Here is a 21,295-nt window from a genome sequence, read left to right on the forward strand (position 1 = left end):
GAGAGTGCATGAGATTGTGTATAACTTAGCAACTCTTTTTAAATCAACAGCGTACTTCTACTTAGAAACCTAACCTCTTTTTTTAAAAGGTGATATGTAAATTGGCTTCCTGAAACCAACATTTCTTTTCTTAATGAACCTTGTTTAAGTTCCCTTACTGCCAAATATAAAGCCATTCCACAAATAGAACAGCTGTAAAAGTTTTCACTCATCAGAGGTTTTGCATTCCACTATTTCTTTATTGTGTTTTGTAAATAGAAAGCAGGTAATACCAGAATCATATCATCAGCAAATTGTTGGTGACTTTCTCATAGCTTCTTACTATTGGCTCTTATTTTGGTAAGCCAGATATTGAATTGCTGTTGAATTGTTGTCTGATGTCTCCTCAACCCCAGAATTTCAGACAAATTTAGCAGATGTCAGTCTCCAGCCAGCAGTCTGACTTAGCATAGTCTGGGGAATCTCATTTGAAATCCAGATTTATTTGTTGCTCAAAATTATCCAAACTGTGAGATTGTATTGCTTATGTTTACAGTTGTATAAATGCAACATATTTTTGTGTCTCTATCGTACTGTGAAATATAGTAGGAGGTTTCTCCAAAATAGATCTTAACCTTTTCAGAATTAGAAGAGATGTTCTGAAATTTCTAGACCAAGAAGGTAGTTGTTTGTTTTTTTTTTCCCATTGAAAACAGGGGAACAAGGATTTCAAGAAAGCTCAATTTCTCAATTATAGAAAAGAATTCCAAAACATTATGAAAGATTCCAGAAAATATTTAATTATAAAAAATCTAAAATATTCTTTACAAAATTTAAATGTCATATTAGTAAAATGACTTAATCACTTAATTTATCACCTACTTTAGCTTGTATATCTTTTAGACATTATGTTACATATTGGATATACAATAAAAAGATCTAGTAACTGTTTGTGAGTTCACAATCTAGAAGAGGAGACAAACAAGAGAATTATAATTTTATAGCATATTATCATAAGAAATATATGCTCAGCAGTATTTTGAGAGCCAATAGAATTCAGATGGGTCAATTCTTAGATAGGTATAACCTAATGTCTTAGGAGGCAGGGAAGACTGGCAGCTAAGTAAAGCTGAGCATTAAGTAGGAGTTAGTTAACTTTTCTTTTGGATTTTAGCAAACTCTAAAGTCTTATCTTTCATTTTCTTTCCTGTTCATCATTTTCTTCTCTCTTTTATTTCTACTTTTGTTGAAAAATTTAGCATTGATGCTTCTTTATTATTATGAATTTATCACATAATTTCATTTTTTGTTTTAATAAACTTTGAAATATATTTATATTTTATTTCTAAGTAAAAATAAAATTAAGTGGCTTCTTTACTTCTGTGGTATCTGGTTAATCTCATTTATGTTTCTGTGACTCTCCATAGGAGAAGAAGGTAGCAGTCTTACTCATTATAGTAATATATCACTTAGCTGATTTTTCTAGTTTTGTATTTGAGACTGGATGCTAACAAAGCCATTGTCGGGTCTTTCAACATCTTTTTGGTTGTGGTGGCAAGTCTGGCATATTGACCTTTGCATTGAGGCTGTCCACCTTAAATTGTAATTATTTTCCTTGTCATATAGAGCCTTCCTCTCCCCCCGACAAGAGGTTTAATAAATGTTTTTCTATGATGACATTAATCCATAATGCAGTTCATCTCATTTATGTATCATTAATAGAAATATGGAACTTAAAAGCCCATCATGTTTTATACATGTTGAATTTGAGGTGACGTGGGATATCCAAATGGAAATCTCCATTTGGCAGCTGGAAACTTATTTAGATACCAAATTACTGAGATCAGAAAGATGTGCTTATTGTTCATGGAGGAAGTCTTAGAATGAAAATCAGACCTTGTCATTCCTCTGTTCTTAATCCTCCAGTGACTGGCTAATTCACTCAGAGTAAAGCTAAAGTCTTTAAAATGGTTTCAGCCAAGACCTTACATGATGCAGCCTTATCGCCTGCTCCTCACTCCCCAGTTTTACCCACACTGATCTCTTTCATGTTTCTCAAAAAGCGTACTTATGCTCCGCCCTTCAGGCTGTATGGCCCTTCCTCTGCCAGGAGCACTCTTCTTCCAGATGTCATTCTCTCTCCCTCACCTCCTTCAAGTCTTTGCTCATGTCTCACCTTCTCAGTGAGGCCCTTCCTAACTACTTTACTTAAAATTGCTGCCCCTCTCCTTCCACAAAACTAAGCCTCTGTTTTTGCCTTGTTTTCCTCCATAATACTTATCACCTTCTAATATACTGTATAATTTACTTTTTAATTTTGCTTCTCTCTCCCTCACAATAGAATGAAACTCTATGAGGACAGTGATTTTTTTATAAGTTTCATGCACAGTTGTACTCCCACTACCTAGAACAGAAGCTGGCATATAGTAGGAGCTCAATAAATACTTTTTGCTGAGTTAACTTGGGCTACCCACCTTGAGATCAATTTAAAGTTCCTGACTAATGTTTACCTTTGCTGGGAAGATGGGATAGTATCAAGGATTTTATTTTTAAAGTCTTTCCTTAGTGTTGAAACTAAAATTAACATATATAATCTATATGTGTATATAGGGACTATATGTAGTATATAATATATATAGTCTGTTTATATATTGTTTATATAGGTTGGGCTAAACTTGATTGGACAAACATTTAATCACTCATTCACCAAATTCTATAATGGACACACAATAGATGGGAACTGATGCAAACTTTGTACATTATGTTGAATGTTATCCTGTGGGCAGTGAGGATTTAGGGAAGGGTTTAAAGCAAGAGATTGACATGATCAAACTTATGTTTTTGATAGCCTACTTTGGTGGCTCAGGGAGACCACCATAAAAACTATGATGTTTTTAATAGTTCAGCAACAGGTGAGAGGAGACTATAAGAAAGGGGTGGATTTTGGAAATATTTAGGAAATAAAAATGGACACATCTTACTGTTCGCTTGCATGTGGGGTATGAGAGAAGAGGCTAGAATGACTCCAGTGTACGAACTGAGAGAAAAAAATTGCATAAGGAGGAGATGTTAAGTTCATTTGGAAAGTTGAATTTGAAGTGCCTCTGTGACCTCTGCATAGAGTTATCTGGCAAGGAGTGGGGTTATGGGTCTGAGACCCAGGAGATCTGGGCTAGAGATGGAGATTCAGGAGTTATTGGTTTAGAGATTTTTTTTTTTTGAAACCATGTTGAGTGAGTGATATCACCCCAGAATAATGTATAGTATGAGGAGAAAGGAGGTGTAGGACATTAGAACCATGAGGAAATCTAACCCCAAAGAATTGGGCAAAAGTACTGAGAATAAGGAAAGTAGAAAACCACACTAATTCTACTAATCTCTCAGTCTGTGGCTTAAACATCACTTCTTCAGAGAAGCCTCAGTTGATCGCCCAATTAAAATTAGGTCTCCTCTATTGTTTTTCTCTATGAACCGTATTCTTTTCCTTTACGATTTTATCACTATAAGAAAATTACATATTAATTTTGTGTTTTATTTGTTTATGTCTCCCACTCTGCGAGGGCAGGAACCTCTATTTTGCTGTCCGCGATTTGCTCAGCTCCTAGCACAGTGCCTGAGACATGATAGATGCTTGATTTATTTGTTAAGTAAATGAAGGAAGCATAGGATCACAGAAGTCAATGGATGACAATATTTCCAGAAGGAAACAGTTTCAGATGCTGCTCCAAACAGTCCAATAAAATAATAGTAATAAGTTAGCATTTATTGAGCATTAATGAGTGGAGGAATGAAAAGTGTCCATTGTATTTATCAATGAGGAAGTATGGGATGAGTTATCCACTGAGTGAACACTACCCCCTCATGGAGCTCTTAGTCTAAAGGGGAGATAATAACAATAACCAACATTCTCTAGGAACCTACAGTGCACTCTTTACATGCACTGTTCATTCAGTCCTCACAACAAATCTAAAGGTAGGTAAGTATAGTTATTATCCTTATGTTACAGATGAAGAAATAGGAGATTTAAGGAGATTAAGCACTTTGCCCAGGAACAGGCAGGTAATGATTAAGCAGGGCCTTTCTGACGCTAACGCCCATGCTTTTAACCACCATGCTGCAGTAGGGGAATTAAGCTGATTCCTTATCAGGGAAGTGATATCTTGAAAATGCCATTTGAGCAGGAATGGTTTTGCTGCTGTTTATAGGACACATTAGAAGTGAGAGTGACTGGAATTGAGAAACAAGATAGAAGGATCTTGCAGGAATCTAGAATGAGGTATTTGCTTCCAAGTAAGGATCATAACTGTATCTGAGAATGAAGAAGGAGGGGACACTGTAAGATCTCCTCTTAATGAAGAATTGACAGGACGTGGATACCGATACAAAATGAGGAGTAAAAGAGAAGAGTAAAAAATAATTACAAGATTGCGATCCTAGGAGCTGGAAAATTTCATGACCTGCACGTCTAATATGGAGAAATTAGAAATGTGCCTTTTTGGTTACATGGAATAATAAAGTCATGATTAGAGTTCTAGGTGTTATTTTTATATTGAAAAGGGGATATGGCAATCTTTGGTACTGAGAAAGAGCTGGAGACAGAGGAAGTTTTAGGACTAGAGAAAAAGGATTTATTCTGACGTATTAATTAAAGTCATGTGAGAAATTCTTATGGATCTCAACTTTACAAGCATGGCTGCTAACATGCAGCACTGTATTTATTTAATAATTTTAGAATTTAATGAAAAGTTAAAGGTTTTTCCCGTTTAACAAGAATTTCCTCTCCTTTTACAAGGGTAGATGGAATGGAAGAGAATAAGAGGTGTGTTGTTTGGCATTAGTAAAATCTAAGTGGTAGTGATGAGTATAAGGCCAGAGATAAGATTCCGAGTTTCGTTAGAGATTCTGTAGAGAATAGTGGTTGATAGGGACAGATCAGAAGGGATCTTTAAGTGCAGTCACTGACTGGCACAACATGTAAGAGAGAGACCTGGCTGACATGCTAGGGGAAATGACTTTGTGTTCTCTGGCATCTATAACAAGATCCTAACGTAGACTAAACATTTGATCTTTGTCGCCTGACTGCATAAGCAAAAGGTTAGGAGTATGGAATTCAAAGTTGGTAAGTACAATTCAAAATCCAAATCTAGTTCATCGCTTTAATTTTAATCATATATGTATTATTTCTTTTCCTATCAATATAAAATCCCAAACCTTATGAGTAAAAGTTGTTTTAAGTCCTTTTCAAAATAATCTAAAATAAATACATATAAAAAAGAATCTATCTGACTCTCACTTACACAGTTTTTACATTTACATATGAAGTGGTTTTTTCTCTTTAAAAAAATCTCATTGTCTATTTAATTATTCTAACAATATTTTCATCCTAATTGATCTCTATGATTTTATAAAGGATGACTAATTTTATTTTACAGGTATAGAAAAGAAAGTGTAGAAACACTAAATAGCTGATGACTCCTGTGCTTTTATATAAATGTGGATGCTTTTATGATGGCTGTAATTATTCATTGAGAAACCACAGTGTTTAGATATATTCTAACACAAGGGAGCTTCCTATTCCCATAGAGTTGGATAGTTCATTAGGGTAGATTTCTTATTGTTTTCCTTCCTTTTTAGGTGTGAAGTTTTTCAACATGAGTGGCCTTGGGGACAGTTCATCTGACCCTGCTAACCCAGACTCACATAAGAGAAAAGGATCGCCATGTGACACACTGGCATCAAGGTAGGAACACTCTTTTTCTTAGTCCGTTTCTGGCAGAGCTGTTTTATCATTTTCATTGTCACTTTATTGTCATTGTCATTTTCATTTCACTTTAGAGCTTTTGCTTCATCTACTCCAAGTTTACCAGCCTTCTCTGAGTCCCTCATACTTACCATGTTCTCTTCCTTCCCCAGGGCCTTTACACATGCTGCTCCCCCAACCAGCTTGCTCCCTCTAGATTTCCTGTAGTCAACACCTATGCATTCTCCAAATACCAGTTTAGTCATTACTTTCTTTTTTTTTTTTTTTAATTTATTTATTTAATTTATTTATTTTTGGCTGCATTGGGTCTTTATTGCTGCATGCAGGCTCTCTCTAGTTGCAGTGAGCGGGGGCTACTCTTTGTTGTGGTGCGCAGGCTTCTCATTGTGGTGGCGTCCCTTGTTGCGGAGCGTGGGCTCTAGGCGCGCAGGCTTCAGTAGTTGTAGCACGCGGGCTCAGTAGTTGTGGCGTGCGGGCTCTAGAGCGCAGGCTCAGTAATTGTGGCTCACGGGCTTAGTTGCTCCGTGACATGTGGGATCTTCCCGGACCAGGGCTTGAGCCCCTGTCCCCTGCATTGGCAGGGGATTCTTAACCACTGTGCTACCAGGGAAGCCCTAGTCATTACTTTCTTAAAGGGAGCCTTCTCTTCCTTCCATTAACTATTAGGTCAAATCTCCCCCTTTTGTATCTATTTCACATGTATTTTTATAGCTATAATCCGTAATTTCAGGTTTATATTAGTTTGTGTGCTTATTTCATGAGTTCTCTACTACAGGCTAAGCTGCCATTTGGTAAGAACTTTGTCCTTACTCACCATTTTATCCCTAGTTCCTAGCACGATGTTTAACATATATAGTAAGGACACAGAAAATATTTAATATTCAAATGAATAAATGAATCCATTGTACATCTTTAACTGCTGTTTCAGTATATTATGGTATTAGTGGAACAAAGAAAAAAATTGTTAATATCAGGATTTTAAAGAATGAATATCTGTGGAATTAAATATTTGTTGTTAATAAGGAATGTGGTCATCAAATAGGCAAAAGAGAATTATTGCTAAGGAGACTGTAATAAATGCCAGATAGAGAAGGAACCTCAATCAGATCAAAACAGCAGCTTTCCTACCTGAGAGAAGAGTGGGGATTTTATTCCATTCACCTTCAAGGATCTGGAGCAAGGTTTCTCAACCTCCACACTGTTGACATTGTGGGCAAGAAGCTATCCTGCATATTGTAGGATGTTTGGCAGGGTCCCTGGCTTCTACACACTAGATGCCAAATAGCATCTTTATATCAGTTATGATAACCAAAATGTCCTACCAGTTGTGATAACCAAAAAAGTCTCCAAACATTGTCAAATATCCCTGGGGACAGGGAAAGCAATATGGCCCCCAGTTGATAATCATTGATGTAGAGCGTAAAACGGCAGAAGACTCTTCTGTCATTGGATTACATGCTTTTTCTCATGGGGGGACAAATAAAGAATTTTTACAGGAGAGTGCCAGGGCTTCAGGTTGGGGAAAGAAAAGTGACTACTTCTCTTAATCAGTTCAGAGAACTGTTACTGAGCGATGATAACCTAAGTACTCATAATCATAGGTAAGTGTCCAGAAGCTAGGAGGAATGCTGATATCAAGATGCAATTCAGTTTGTGTTGTCAGAGTTAATGTTCTTGTCTATTTCTATATATGTCAGTCCTTCTTAATTTAAGAATAAATAGATAAAACTATTGTATTTTACTTTAAATTTTTATTTGGGGAAAATTTTTTAACCTATAAAAGAATAGAAGACTAGGAAACGATGTATACCCACCACATATAAACCACGTATTTGCAGTTTTGTTCAAATAAAAGTAGTAAGATGATTAATGATAAAATTGATTTGTCTCTAATTCTTTCAATCTGTTTTTAATGATTATGCATATATAAGTATCTGTGAACAATATAGAATGTTTATTAAATTTATATATTATATAATACTATGTGTATTTTTCTACAGTATACTTTTCAGCATGGATCTTTAGACATAAAGATAAATAGATTTATTCAGTTCTGTTAACTTTTGATAAGTATTGTATTACACGAATATACCGTATTTGAGAAATCTGTTTCCCTACAGATAGACATTTCCTATGGGTAAACAACCATGTTGTTACAAATTTTCATCCTTACAGCCAGTAGTACTACAGTGAACATGAACATCTTCGTACACACCTCCTGTTTTAGGAAGAGTTTCTTTAGGATCTGTGTACATTTTTATGTTAACTGGGTAATTATCACATTGTTCTTTAAATGATAAGCATTGAGAGTTCCCTTTTTCTTGCATTCTCCGCACTTTAACTTTTTGCCAATCTGATGGGTGTGGGGTTATAATTTTAAGTACATTATAAGAATCAAGACTTTATCAGATTTCTAATTATAATTTATTTGAACTCTGGTGTAGTATGCCTGCTTAATTTACAACAAACTTATTTGAAAATTCAGATTTTCTATTTTAAGGAATTATTATTTAGAACATCTAATAATTTCAAATGCAGCTAGTATATGTACTGTCTGCTTCTTTTTGATATCTAGTATTTATTTGAAATATTCAATGTATATACATCATTGAGGGAATACATCTGTGATAGCAGTCATTCTCTTTATGTTTTTTAGCCAGAATTGTTTTCTGCACCTTGGTATTTTGTAATATTTGTTTTTTAGATACAATTTTAAATTGTTTTCTAAATCTGGTTTTATAGTCTGGATAAAAACAGGAATCTCTGCAAATATGTAAATATTAAATACTTGATCAGAGAAGGAAATATGGTGGTAGAAAGTACAGTAACTGGATTTCCTTTGTGTAACAGCACTGAAAAGAGGCGCAGGGAACAAGAAAATAAATATTTAGAAGAGCTAGCCGAGTTATTGTCTGCCAACATCAGTGACATTGACAGCTTGAGTGTAAAACCAGACAAATGCAAGATATTGAAGAAGACAGTCGATCAGATACAGCTAATGAAGAGAATGGAACAAGGTAAAAAAATGAACAAAAAAACCCCTGTGACTGTGTGCTTTGTTATTAAGACATTTACAATATGTGATTTTATTTTTTATCATTAAGAAATTGCATTCAATTTTGTAATTTTTTTAAAGGAACATTTTTGTTTAGATGCTATTTATTTAGAATGTGAATCTGAGACCCTTCTTTTACAACAAAGTGGCTTATTAAGTTATCTTGAGAACTGGTTGCCTTGAAAGGTTATGAGACCCAGTATCAGCGGATTAAGTCAGGAGATACAAGTTGTGGTATCAGACCTGAGGCTCTGGCATAGGGTTGAAAGACAGCAACTCAGAGGTAGGAAAGTCCCTCCATCTGAGTTATAAGTTTATCTCTGCCTGGGCTCTGGGTGGGGGAAACAGCCTTCTCTGAGAAAACCCTGATTTATTTTTATGGTTCATATTTATACTATTCATATTTACTGGGGACCCAACACCACACAACTCCTGGGTTGCCTACCAGAAACAAAGGCAAAGCACTTTGAAGGAACATAACCACACCTCGCCCTGTCAGATTCCCAAAGAAAAAGTGCTTCTGAGGGAGATTTTATGCTATAAACTTATATAACATAGGAGGAAATAATCTACAGTGAGTAAGAACACAAATAACAAACAGAAGGAATAGACCCCAAAGAACTTCAGATTAATAGCAGCAATGTTAAAAAGACTATGAACAAATAGTATGTTATAAATGGTTGAGGTGATAGGCTTTTAAGATTTTAGGAGCTGGATAGTCTAGTGACAACTGATTTAGCAGACAGGAAAAACGGGTATTGTAGGTCTGCAGAGGGGATAGCCAACAAGAGGCTGTATGGCACCTTCCCTGCTCAATCTGGAAACTCTGACAGCCTGGCTCGTACTCCCTCAGCTGAAAATGGGAGGATTCCTCTGGGTTAATTGAGCAGTCCAAAGGGAAAGATACACAGACACTAACAGTTGGAATTGATCCCCCAAGTGAAAAAATCAGCTCCTTGCTCTGTCCCCACACTTCACACAACTGCCAGTCAGGATTTTAGTACCTCACTCTTTAATATGAATAAAAATCCAGATATTTGAAGAAAGTCTTTTTATAAAAGAGAATAAATCAAGCAAACGAACAGAATAAAGGGAACTCAGAGGAAGCAGAGACAATGCAGGGAGCAAAAGAAAATGTAAAGCCATCAAACAGTCCCTCAGAGACAAAAAGGAGGATATTTCATCTATGAAACAAGAATAAGATGCTATAAAATGAAACATTGGAACTTAAAATCAGGATAGCTGAAAAAAACTTTACCTCATTACCTTATTTTCTCATACTCTCTGCCCCAAGCATTCCAGGAACACTCTGCCTCAGGTATTTGCACTTGCTGTTCTCTCTGTCTGGAATTCTCTTCCCTGGATATACACAAGGCTCACTCCTGCATCCCTTTTATGTGTTGGTTCAAATATTTTTTCTCAATGAACTTGTCCCTCACTAACCTATCTCATACACACATACACACACACACACCTCTCTACATCTTCCTTGATTTATTTTCCCCACAGTATTTTTTACATCTAACATATTACACATTTTATTTGTTTATTGCCTGCCTACCCCCACTAGAGCTTCATGAGGGCAAGGATTTTTGTTTGTTCACCATTGTATCCTTAATACCTGTAGCAGTTCCTGGGTACATAGTAGACTTTCAATGAATATTTGTTGAATAAAAAGATAAAGCGTTGAAAGATAATTTGAAGAAATCCCATAGACAGTAAAATAAAAAGACAAGCAAAGGAAAACAAGAGAAAGATAGAAATGTATAGGATTAGTTCAGGAGGTATAACACATCATGAGTCCCAGAAAAAAAAAACAAAAACAAAAACCAGACCAAATAGAAGGGAAGAAATTATAAGAAATAATGCAGAGAAAGAAAAACCAAAAAATTCTCAGAATTAGGGGATATGGGTTTCCAGATGGAAAGCACCCATGTAGTGCACAGCACAATGAATAAAAAAGAAAGAAAAAAACCTCACACCAATGCACAATTTCTAGACACCAGAAAGAAAAAACAAGAGAGAGGAAAAAACAGACACATACTAGATTACTTTCAGGAGGGTCCGGATTTCTAAATAGGAACACTGAAAATGAGTATCCTGGACCTAGAATTCTGTGTTCATCCAAATGAAGTATGAGTGCAAAATAAAGACATTTTCAGACATCTGAAGCCTCAAGAATGTTATCTCCTGTGTACTTTTTTTCAGAAATATCTATCAAGACCAAGGTAGTAAACCAAGAAAGAAAGGCATAGGATCTTAACCCAGGGAAACCATGAAATCTTAACAAAAGAAAGGTAGAAGGAGACCCAGGGTTACAGTTGAGCAGCAGACTAAAGAAGTAGCCAGTCCCAATGGGAGCAGGTGGATAGAGGACTCTAGGAGGAATATTTCCATGGGGAAAAAAATGGAACACATAGAGTATATGATGACTGACCAAACTGAGAGGAATTTTTTAGTCTGGAGGAGAGTTTAGAGATGAATCAAACTTCACAGAAAAACTAAAACATGAAATATGAGAATTGTAAATTATAGCACATACCTTGACTCATTTGTGAACTATATTTATATGGCCATAGTAACATATATACTAAATACTGACTGCTCTAAAAATTATTGTAACTATACTGGGAGGATGGGAAGAGGGGATATGTATGTGTGTCTAGATGGTTGATGTAAGTAAGTTAAATTCTTACCTTTTATGATGGCACGTTAATAGATTATGTCTAACATGGGCACAGTCAGGATATAGCAAATAAGCATGTTGTTGAGAAATATGGAATGTATTAGTTAGGATACAGGCAAGGCTACTGTAGCAAGAGACCCAAAGTACAGTGGCTTTAACAAGGTAGTCTAGGTGTGTGTCAGAGGTTCAGATTCCTTCCATCTGTTTTGCTGTGCCATTCTTAGGGTATTGCCCTTACCCATGTGGTCAAACACGGCTCACCTGTACGTGTTCCTGATGACAGGAAAGGGAAAGAAGAAAACAGGAAGGCATGCTTCTGTCCCTTTAAGGACAAGACTCTGTCCTTGCGTGTCTCATCTGTTCACATGCCTTAGGCCAGTCATATAGCCACTCCTGCCTTGGGTTTTGCCTAAAATTTTGTTTGCTGTGCTTTTCATGCATAGTTACTTAATGTACTTGGACTTGATGGTTTATGTTTTTTTGGAACTGTTTAAGAAACAAAACCTGTCTTAATGTTAGAAACACATGAAATGATGAAGGAAGTACATCTTAGAACTAAATGAGAAACTCCTATACCATAATAATTTAAAAATAAATAACCCAATTAATTAATGGGCAAAGGCTCTGGATAGACATTTCTCTAAAGAAAATACACAAATGACCGATAAGCACATGCAAAACATACTCAATATTATTAGCCATCAGAAAAATACAAATCAAAACCACAATGAGAGACCACTTTACACTTGCTAGGGTGGCTACAATCAAAAAGACAGATAGTAACAAGTGTTGGTAAGGATGGGAGAAATTGTAACCCTCATACAGTGCTGGTGAGAGTGTAAAATTGTGCATCCACTTTGGAAAACAGCCCAGTAGTTTCTCAAAATATTAAACATAAAGTTATCATGTGGCCCAGCAAGTCCACTTGCAGGCATATACCCAAGAGAAATGAAAACTTGTACACAGATGTTCATAACAGCATTATTCATAAATAGCCAATAAGTGGAAGCAAACAGTATATCTATCAACTGATCAATGGGTAAATAAAATGAGGTATACCTATACACTGGAATATTATTTAGCAATAAAAAAGAGTGAAGTACTGATAGATGCTTCAACATAGATGAATCTTGAAAACATTACACTAAGCAAAAGAAGCCAGTCACAAAGGACCACATATTATATGATTCCATTTATATAAAATGTCAAAAATAGGCAAATCTATAGAGACAGAAAGTAGATTGGTGGTTGCCTTGGGCTTGGGAGTGTTGGGAAAATGAGGAATGACTGCTAAAGGGTATGGGGTTTCTTTTTGGGTTGATGAAAGTGTTCTAAAATTTATTGTGATGGTGGCTGCACAACTCTGTGAATACACTAAAAACCACTGGATTGTATGTTTTAAATCCATGAATGGTATGCTGTGTGAATTGTAGCTCAGTAAAGCTGTTATTATAAATACTATATGAGATAACATTTTACACCCATTAGGTTTGCAAAAATTAAAAGCTGTGCTGATATCAAGTGTCAGCATACAGAAAAACAATAACCCTTGTATGTTACTGGTGGTACAACCTCTTTGGAGAGTAATTTGTCAAACTTAGTAATGTTGAAAATACACAGACCCTGTGATCCAGCAATTTCACTTCTAATATTTACCCTAAGAAACTGTCACAAATGTGCAAAAGAGGAAATACTGAAAATAGTTTATTACAGCATTGTAAGAAGTCAAAAGGTCTAACAGTAGGGGACTAGGAAATCAACTGTGGGTTATTCATATACTATACAGCAGTTCAAATGAGTGTATGAAATTTATATGTATCAGTATAGTTAAATCTCAAACATAATATTGAGTGGAAAAAGTTGAAAAAGTCTATATATTTTTATGTAAACATTAAAACACGAAACAATAATATATTTGTAAAAATCATGCATATGTAGTTGAAGTATAAAAACATTCTTAGAAATGTTTATGCTGACCTCAGAACACTGGTTACTTCTGAAAACGGACAGAGGAGGAATAGTGGTAGAGCTGTAGCTCTATTTGTAGCATTTTATTTATTTAAAAAGGAAAGACCTGAAGCAAATAATGTTAACATCTGTGAAAAATGAATGGTGGCTGTGTGACTGTATGCTATGCCACTTTCTGTATTTTTTGTAATATTTGAAATATTTCATATTTTAAAGTGAAAAAAATGAATCTCTCTATTCAATAATACTGTATTTGCTTTTGGTGAGCTAATTAGTCTGACAGATTAGAAACTTTTATATAAGTATGCTGCTGCTTTAAGATGATGGATGGATTTTTCAACATCACCACACAAAAGAATTCTAAATCATTTAGCAGTTGCAGTTTTATCAATCAGATCATCATGACATGAAGGTGAAAAGTTAGCTATTTCACGCAGGCTCACAGAATCGTACCTTCACTCTCTCTTCAATGGCAGTTGATCAAATCAGAGAAGGAGAAAGATGGAGGAAATAATTATTCTTTTACAATTTACTTATTTCTTTAAAATTTTTGGTGTAGACTTTTTTTTAAAAGGCTGTATATTTTTACACCACTTTTTCCATTTGTTGGAACACTGGACTTGGTCAGAATTCAAATCCTCCTGCTGCCAATTTATTAGTTATATGATTTGGGACACATTATTTAACCTTTGTGAACCTCAATTTCATTATCCATAAAATGAGTATAATTAAGATTAAATGTGAAAGTGCCTAGATAATGAATAAATATTATTTGAATCTGAAATTAGGTGAGTTCATGTCTTAATAAACTTGCCATTATGGAATTGAGCTCTTTTTGGATGTGTGACTTTTTTGCTGCTTTGTTACAGAGAAATCAACAACTGATGATGAAGTACAGAAGTCAGACATCTCGTCGAGTAGTCAAGGAGTGATAGAAAAGGAATCCTTGGGACCTCTTCTTTTGGAGGTAGCTGTTCTCATTGACTCAGAAAGTGATCAGAATCTTTTTTCTACCCAATTTGGTTCTTTTCTTTATCTTCTTTTATGTTTTAACATCCAATTAATAAATTGTAAAACAGAGTAAAGTTTTAAGGAACTTTTAATGATTATTTTATTTTAGAAACTATTTTGACTGTTGTTACTATTTCAAAATTAAATGTGAATAATGAACATGAGAAATTTTCATAAAGATGCTACCAGAAAACTACTAGAGCTAATCGATAAATTTGGTAAAGTAGCAGGATACAAAATTAATGCAAAGAAATCGCTTGCATTCCTATACACTAATGATGAAAAATCTGAAAGAGAAATTTTACCATTGCAACAAAAAGAATAAAATACCTAGGAATAAACCTACCTAAGGAGACAAAAGACCTGTATGCAGAAAACTATAAGACACTGATGAAAGAAATTTTAGATGATACAAACAGATGGAGAGATATACCATATTCTTGGATTGGAAGAATCAACATTGTGAAAATGACTCTACTACCCAAAGCAATCTACAGATTCAGTGCAATCCCTATTGAACTACCACTGGCATTTTTCACAGAACTAGAACAAAAAATTTCACAATTTGTATGGAAACACAAAAGACCCCGAATAGCCAAAGCCATCTTGAGAAAGAAAAACGGAGCTGGAGGAATCAGGCTCCCGGACTTCAGACTATACTACAAAGCTACAGTAATCAAGACAGTATGGTACTGGCACAAAAACAGAAATATAGATCAATGGAACAGGATAGAAAGCCCAGAGATAAACCCACGCACATATGGTCACCTTATCTTTGATAAAGGAGGCAAGAATATACAATGGAGAAAAGACAGCCTCTTCAGTAAGTGGTGCTGGGAAAACTGGACAGGTACATGTAAAAGAATGAAATTAGAACACTCCCTAACACCATACACAAAAATAAACTCAAAATGGATTAAAGACCTAAATGTAAGGCCAGACACCATCAAACTCTTAGAGGAAAACATAGGCAGAACACTCTTTGACATAAATTGCAGCAAGATCCTTTTTGACCCACCTCCTAGAGAAAGGGAAATAAAAACAAAAATAAACAAATGGGACCTAATGAAACTTAAAAGCTTTTGCACAGCAAAGGAAAACATAAACAAGATGAAAAGACAGCCCTCAGAATGGGAGAAAATATTTGCAAATGAAGCAACTGACAAAGGATTAATTTCCAAAATTTACAAGCAGCTCATGCAGTTCAGTATCAAGAAAACAAACAACCCAATCCAAAAATGGGCAGAAGACCTAAATAGACATTTCTCCAAAGAAGATATACAGATTGCCAACAAACACATGAAGGGATGCTCAACATCACTAATATTAGAGAAATGCAAATCAAAACTACAATGAGGTATCACCTCACACCAGTCAGAATGGCCATCATCAAAAAGTCTACAAACAATAAATGCTGGAGAGGGTGTGGAGAAAAGGGAACCCTCTTGCACTGTTGGTGGGAATGTAAATTGATACAGCCACTATGGAGAACAGTATGGAGGTTCCTTAAAAAACTAAAAATAGAGCTACCACACAACCCAGCAATCCCACTACTGGGCATATACCCTGAGAAAACCATAATTCAGAAAGAGTCATGTACCACATTGTTCATTGCAGCTCTATTTACAATAGCCAGGACATGGAAGCAACCTAAGTGTCCATCAACAGATGAATGGTTAAAGAAGACGTGGCACATATGTACAATGGAATATTACTCAGCCATAAAAAAATGAAATTGAGTTATCTGTAGTGAGGTGGATGGACCTAGAGTCTGTCATACAGAGTGAAGTAAGTCAGAAAGAGAAAAACAAATACCGTATGCTAACACATATATATGGAATCTAAAAAAAAAGAAAAATGGTTCTGAAGAACCTAGGGGCAGGACAGGAATAAAGACTCAGACATGGAGAATGGACTTGAGGAAATGGGGAGGGGGAAGGATAAGCTGGGATGAAGTGAGAGTGGCATGGACATACGTACGCTACCACATGTAAAATAGATAGCTAGTGGGAAGCAGCTGCATAGCACAGAGAGATCAGCTTGGTGCTTTGTGACCACCTAGAGGGGTGGGATAGGGAGGATGGGAGGGAGACGCAAGAGGGAGGAGATACGGGGATATATGTATATGTATAGCTGATTCACTTTGTTATAAAGCAGAAACTAGCACACCGTTGTAAAGCAATTATACTCTAATAAAGATGTTAAAAAAGAAAAAGAAATTTTGATAAAGGCATTCTAATGGTCAGATGGAAAACTGAAGACAACTGTCTGGCTTTGCTACTTCTTTATTATAGTTAGGACTAGTTGGGAAAATAAAACTTTTAGAATTATTTAGCTAGTGCTAATTTCTACTGTAGAATTTCACTTTTGAGTAAGGGATGCCTCAGTTTATTACAGTAGGTGTTTTCCTGACCAAAATTTTTTAACTATTTATGTAGACATTGTAAGAGAACTTACTATTTTAACAACTCTGTCAAATTTTTTAAAATGAAGAACTTTTAATCTTGAATTACTTTGTAATTACTGTGTAATTTTCACCTGTTTTTTTCCTATCTAATCTTTCCTCCCTCTGTTCTCGAAACAGATGTTTTGTTTCCAAGCAGGCTCATCACCTTAAGTACTCCTTCTTCATACATGAATGTTTAAAAACACATACATGTGTGTATATATACACACTCATTCCCCACAAATTAGGCTTTTCCATCTCTAGGCCTAATTTTATTTTTTTATATATGTATGTTTATTATATACATGCATATACTTAAATATAAATATGTGTCTTTAAATCATACATGTATTTAAAAATAAATATCTATATAAATAAAATAAATTCTCCTTTCCTGTCCTACCTCAAAGCCCTTCTTTCTGGTGAAGTCTTCCTAACACTCAAACTTGTATAGGTCTCTTGATTTTCTAACTCCTTTATACATTTTTTTCCTACTACCCTAACTATTCTTCTGTTTTTGTATGAACCATAATTCCCTCTACCAACACCGCTAACGTGAGAACATTCTCAAAATTTAGTGCTTGGTTTTTTAGCCCAAGTAATATCATTTGCTTCATCTTTTATCTCTTTAGAAATGACTCTCAAATATGTACTTCTTGCTTTAACCTCTTTCCGAACTCTATTCCTGTACTTTTAACAGGCTGCTAAATATTTTTGACTCTCCTGTTAGCAAGTTCCCCCTCAAAACCTAAATTCCTTTTTCCCCTCCAAGTTATACAAGCGCTTTGTTACTTTAGGCTGTTGGTTTTAATGATTTTTATTAGGGGAATGAGCACATATTTTATAGTGTTGTAAAATATAAAAAACATTGGCCATTGAAGCTGGATAGAAACTACTCTCTGGGTGAGTGTATAACATATAACTGGGAGAGGGGAAAGCCACCACGTGTGATGGACTCTGATGTTTTTATTCTTTTCACAACCCCTTAAACTGATTGCATGACACATGACTGCCTTTTGGAAATAGTGTTAAAATAAGTACAGTAAAAATGTTAATGGTAGAATCTGTGTGGTGGATATACAGATGTTCACTACAAAATTATTTCAACTTTGCTATATTTTAAATTTTTTAATATAAGCCATTAGAGGAAAATAAGTTAAAGAAAGAAAAGTTCTTTAGGCTCATTTCCCGCTATCCCATCTCTTCCCCGGCCTTGGTTCCTGTCCCCATCCCGCTACTTGGTTACACTTGGGCCCTTCCCATCCTAGGATGAGACCTGACCCATCCTAGCATTTATTGCTTATCTCCTCTACTCTGCAGGATATCAGTAGACTAGTCTCTTCATATCTTCTAGTTTTTCTGTGGCGGTTCTGTCTGCCTTCTCAGTGTCCCTAAGTGTAAAACTGGCCTAAGAACTTTATATCTCCTTTCGATTCATTAAATATTTATGAAATGTATTTTCTGCATATAATGCCATTTGAGATACTGAAAAAGTATTAGGTATAGAGGTCCTTGAGATTTGTGGAGTTCCTGTAGAGAAGTGGTAGTCATTTAAATCCCAGTTTTACCACAGGTTCTTCAGAAACCACAGAGATCAATAAGGAGAGCAAATAGATGATCCACAAACTGAAAACAGCACAACTGGAGCCAGAGAATACTACTACTGCTTTAATTTACATAGACATTTGTTATTTCTGTGTAAGAAAAATCTATAACACTTTAAAATGAACAGAAAACGACAGGAAAACATCCATTCAAAACTGCTATAAGAAGAAAGCATTTTTTTTAGATGATGAAATTATTACCTTGAAAACCACTATGAATCAAAGGAAAACTGTAACACAACATTACACATGAATTACATGTCATTAGACAAACATTTTCATATATGAAAACACACATCAAATTAGAAGTTCCAAAAACTCAGAATAGAAATGTATTTAGGTTCTTGACTTCAAGGAGCTAATAATATTTTTATTTATGAGCTATACAGATGTGAAACTGAGACTATAAAATAGAATTACTTTTATAGACTTCAAAGTTGCCTTCATTGACAACCTTTTCTAACCCTTCTTCTGTATCTCCCAATCCTGCCTCATTGCCTTAAACTTTATGAAATCTAATCCAGGGCAGCTAAGAGAAGAAATGGTAGAAAAGCCACCACAAGATTGTTTATTGACTTATCCAGGCTGCAGTCTAGAGCTGCACTGTTCAGTAAGATAGTTACACATGGCTATTCAAAGTTAAATACAATGAAAAATTCAGACATTTTTGCTGAATGTCTGGTGAGAAAAATTCTCACCAGCCACATTTAAAATGCTCCGTACCCACATGTAGTTAGTAGCTACTGTATCGGACAACACAGAAAGAGAACATTTCCATCATTGCAGAAAGTTCTATTTGACATCAGTCTAGAGGGGCCTGCTCAGGTGGAAGATCTGCACATCTAGAAGGTGACCAAATATCCACCGTATTGTGAGAAATTCTCACCATACAATTTTCAATATATTTCCCCCTCCTTTTTCTTAAACATAAAAAGGTAGCACGAGTTAAGAATAAAGGTATTGGAGGTAATTTCCTCACACTTAAAGAGAGAGTGGTGGGACTTCCTTGGCGGTCCAGTGGTTGAGACGCTGCGCTTCCAGTGCATGGGGCGCAGGTTCGATTCCTGGTCAGGGAACTAAGAATCCCACATGCCGTGCGGTGTGGCCAAAAAAAAAACAAAAACAAAAACAAAAAACAAAGTAAAACAAAAGAGAGAGTGGTATTAGAATTTATAGGCTTTTTTTTTTTTTTTTTAAAGCTCCTCATTCTCCAGTGTTCTTTGCTGTCTAAATTTCTCTACCTCCTATTCAGAGCTCTGCATTATCTGACTCTAACGCTGCTTATTTCCTATTGCTCCACAAGAAAATTCTGCTTTAGTCACAGAAGTCTCCCGATACCTTGCATGTGCATTCAGGCCTCCTTACCTCATATTATACCATTCCTTACGTTGCTTTGTTTCTCTTGACACTGTTGACCACCCACTTCCCTCTTCCTTAAAACTCCTCATGAGCCTCTTTTATAAAACTATCTCTTTGCCTCTCTGGCTGCTCCTTAGCCTTTTCCTCAGATTTCTCTTTCTTTACCTGCCTCTTAAATGTTAGCATCCCCCAAGGTTCTGGCCTTGGCTCTTTTCCTTTTGTTTTTTATTCTGTGCACATTTCCTGGACAGTTTTATCAACATCTATGTCTCTGTCTATATGATGTGTTCGTGTGTGTGTGTGTGTGTGTGTGTGTGTGTGTGTGTGTGTAAAATACCAATTAGGGTTTTCTGATTTGAAGCAACAGACACCAATTCTGACTAAGTTAAGCAAATGTGAATTTATTGGGATGCTATTTGGATACCACAGAACTGTGCTTAGAAATAAGGTGAAACCAAGGCATCTTATGGAGGCTAGAAAGCAGAAACTGTATGAATGGTCTCTTCAAAAGACCCATCTGGACAGTGCCCGGCTGCCAGAATGAATGTGTTCCAGCCATGTTCGTTCTTTTTGTAATTCTCAAGGCTCACATTTAGGGAGGAAGTTTCCCAATGGCCTGATTAAGAATCCCACGAGACTTTATTAAATGGGGAAGAAGTAACTCCTCAAAGGAAATCAGATATTCTGTGGAAGGGGAAAAGATGATTGTAGTTAAAAACAAACAAAAACTAAATGATACTATATGTACCTGTAAGTCAAAAATGTCTGTCTTTAACCCATATCTCTTTTCACAGCTTCCCTTTCATCATATCCTGTTGCCTTTTGAACATCTCTACCAGAAAGTTCCTCAGTCATTTCAAATATAACATTTCTAAAACTAAATTTATAATTGATCCCTTTATCTCCTGTTTGAAAAAAGAAGGAACGTCAAAAAATTAAAAACTAGATTTTTTTTCCCGCTTGAATCCCCTTTGTTAGGGGAAGGCACTTATCTGCCAGAACCCTAAAGTCATTAATGAAGGATCACCCCAAGTGCTTGTTCCCACAGCTGCTAGAGATCACCAAATGCTGTTTGTTCTGCCTCTGTAGAGTTCTCTTCCATCACTTCCACTGCCGTTGCCTTGATTCGGGCTCGCATTTGAACTGGAGTATCACAATAGCAGTGCAGTTTGTCTGCTTGCTTCCAGTGCACATGCCACACCCCCTGCCAGAAGGATCTTTGTTAAAGCAGATCGTGTCAGTCTCCTGCTTAAAAACATTGCCTTCAAGATGATCCCCATGGCCTTTTTTTCTTTCTTTTTTTTTTTTTTGGCTTTTCCTTGAAGCTTTTTCAAAAAAACTTTATTGTTAAATATAACACAAATATGACAAGTACGTACAAGGTGATTTCTTCTTTCTTTTTGTAAACCTCTGAGCTGTTTCCTCT

At 35.7% G+C, this 21,295-nt stretch overlaps 1 protein-coding gene across 8 annotated transcripts in view; it reads left to right on the forward strand.

Moving 5' to 3' along the window:
* The window catches only part of NCOA1 (nuclear receptor coactivator 1), a 333,798-nt gene that overhangs the window by 225,465 nt on the left and 87,038 nt on the right, over positions 1 to 21,295 (forward strand). For all 8 annotated transcript variants that reach the window (XM_061168793.1, XM_061168796.1, XM_061168795.1 and 5 more), the window contains 3 exons: positions 5,614 to 5,719; positions 8,591 to 8,757; positions 14,319 to 14,416. In XM_061168793.1, coding sequence (XP_061024776.1) covers positions 5,631 to 5,719; positions 8,591 to 8,757; positions 14,319 to 14,416 — 354 coding nt within the window. In that variant the 5' untranslated portion in view covers positions 5,614 to 5,630. The remainder of the gene's footprint in view (positions 1 to 5,613; positions 5,720 to 8,590; positions 8,758 to 14,318; positions 14,417 to 21,295) is intronic.

Source organism: Eubalaena glacialis, chromosome 14 (assembly GCF_028564815.1).
Source record: "Eubalaena glacialis isolate mEubGla1 chromosome 14, mEubGla1.1.hap2.+ XY, whole genome shotgun sequence".
Classification (NCBI taxonomy): Eukaryota; Metazoa; Chordata; class Mammalia; order Artiodactyla; family Balaenidae; genus Eubalaena; species Eubalaena glacialis.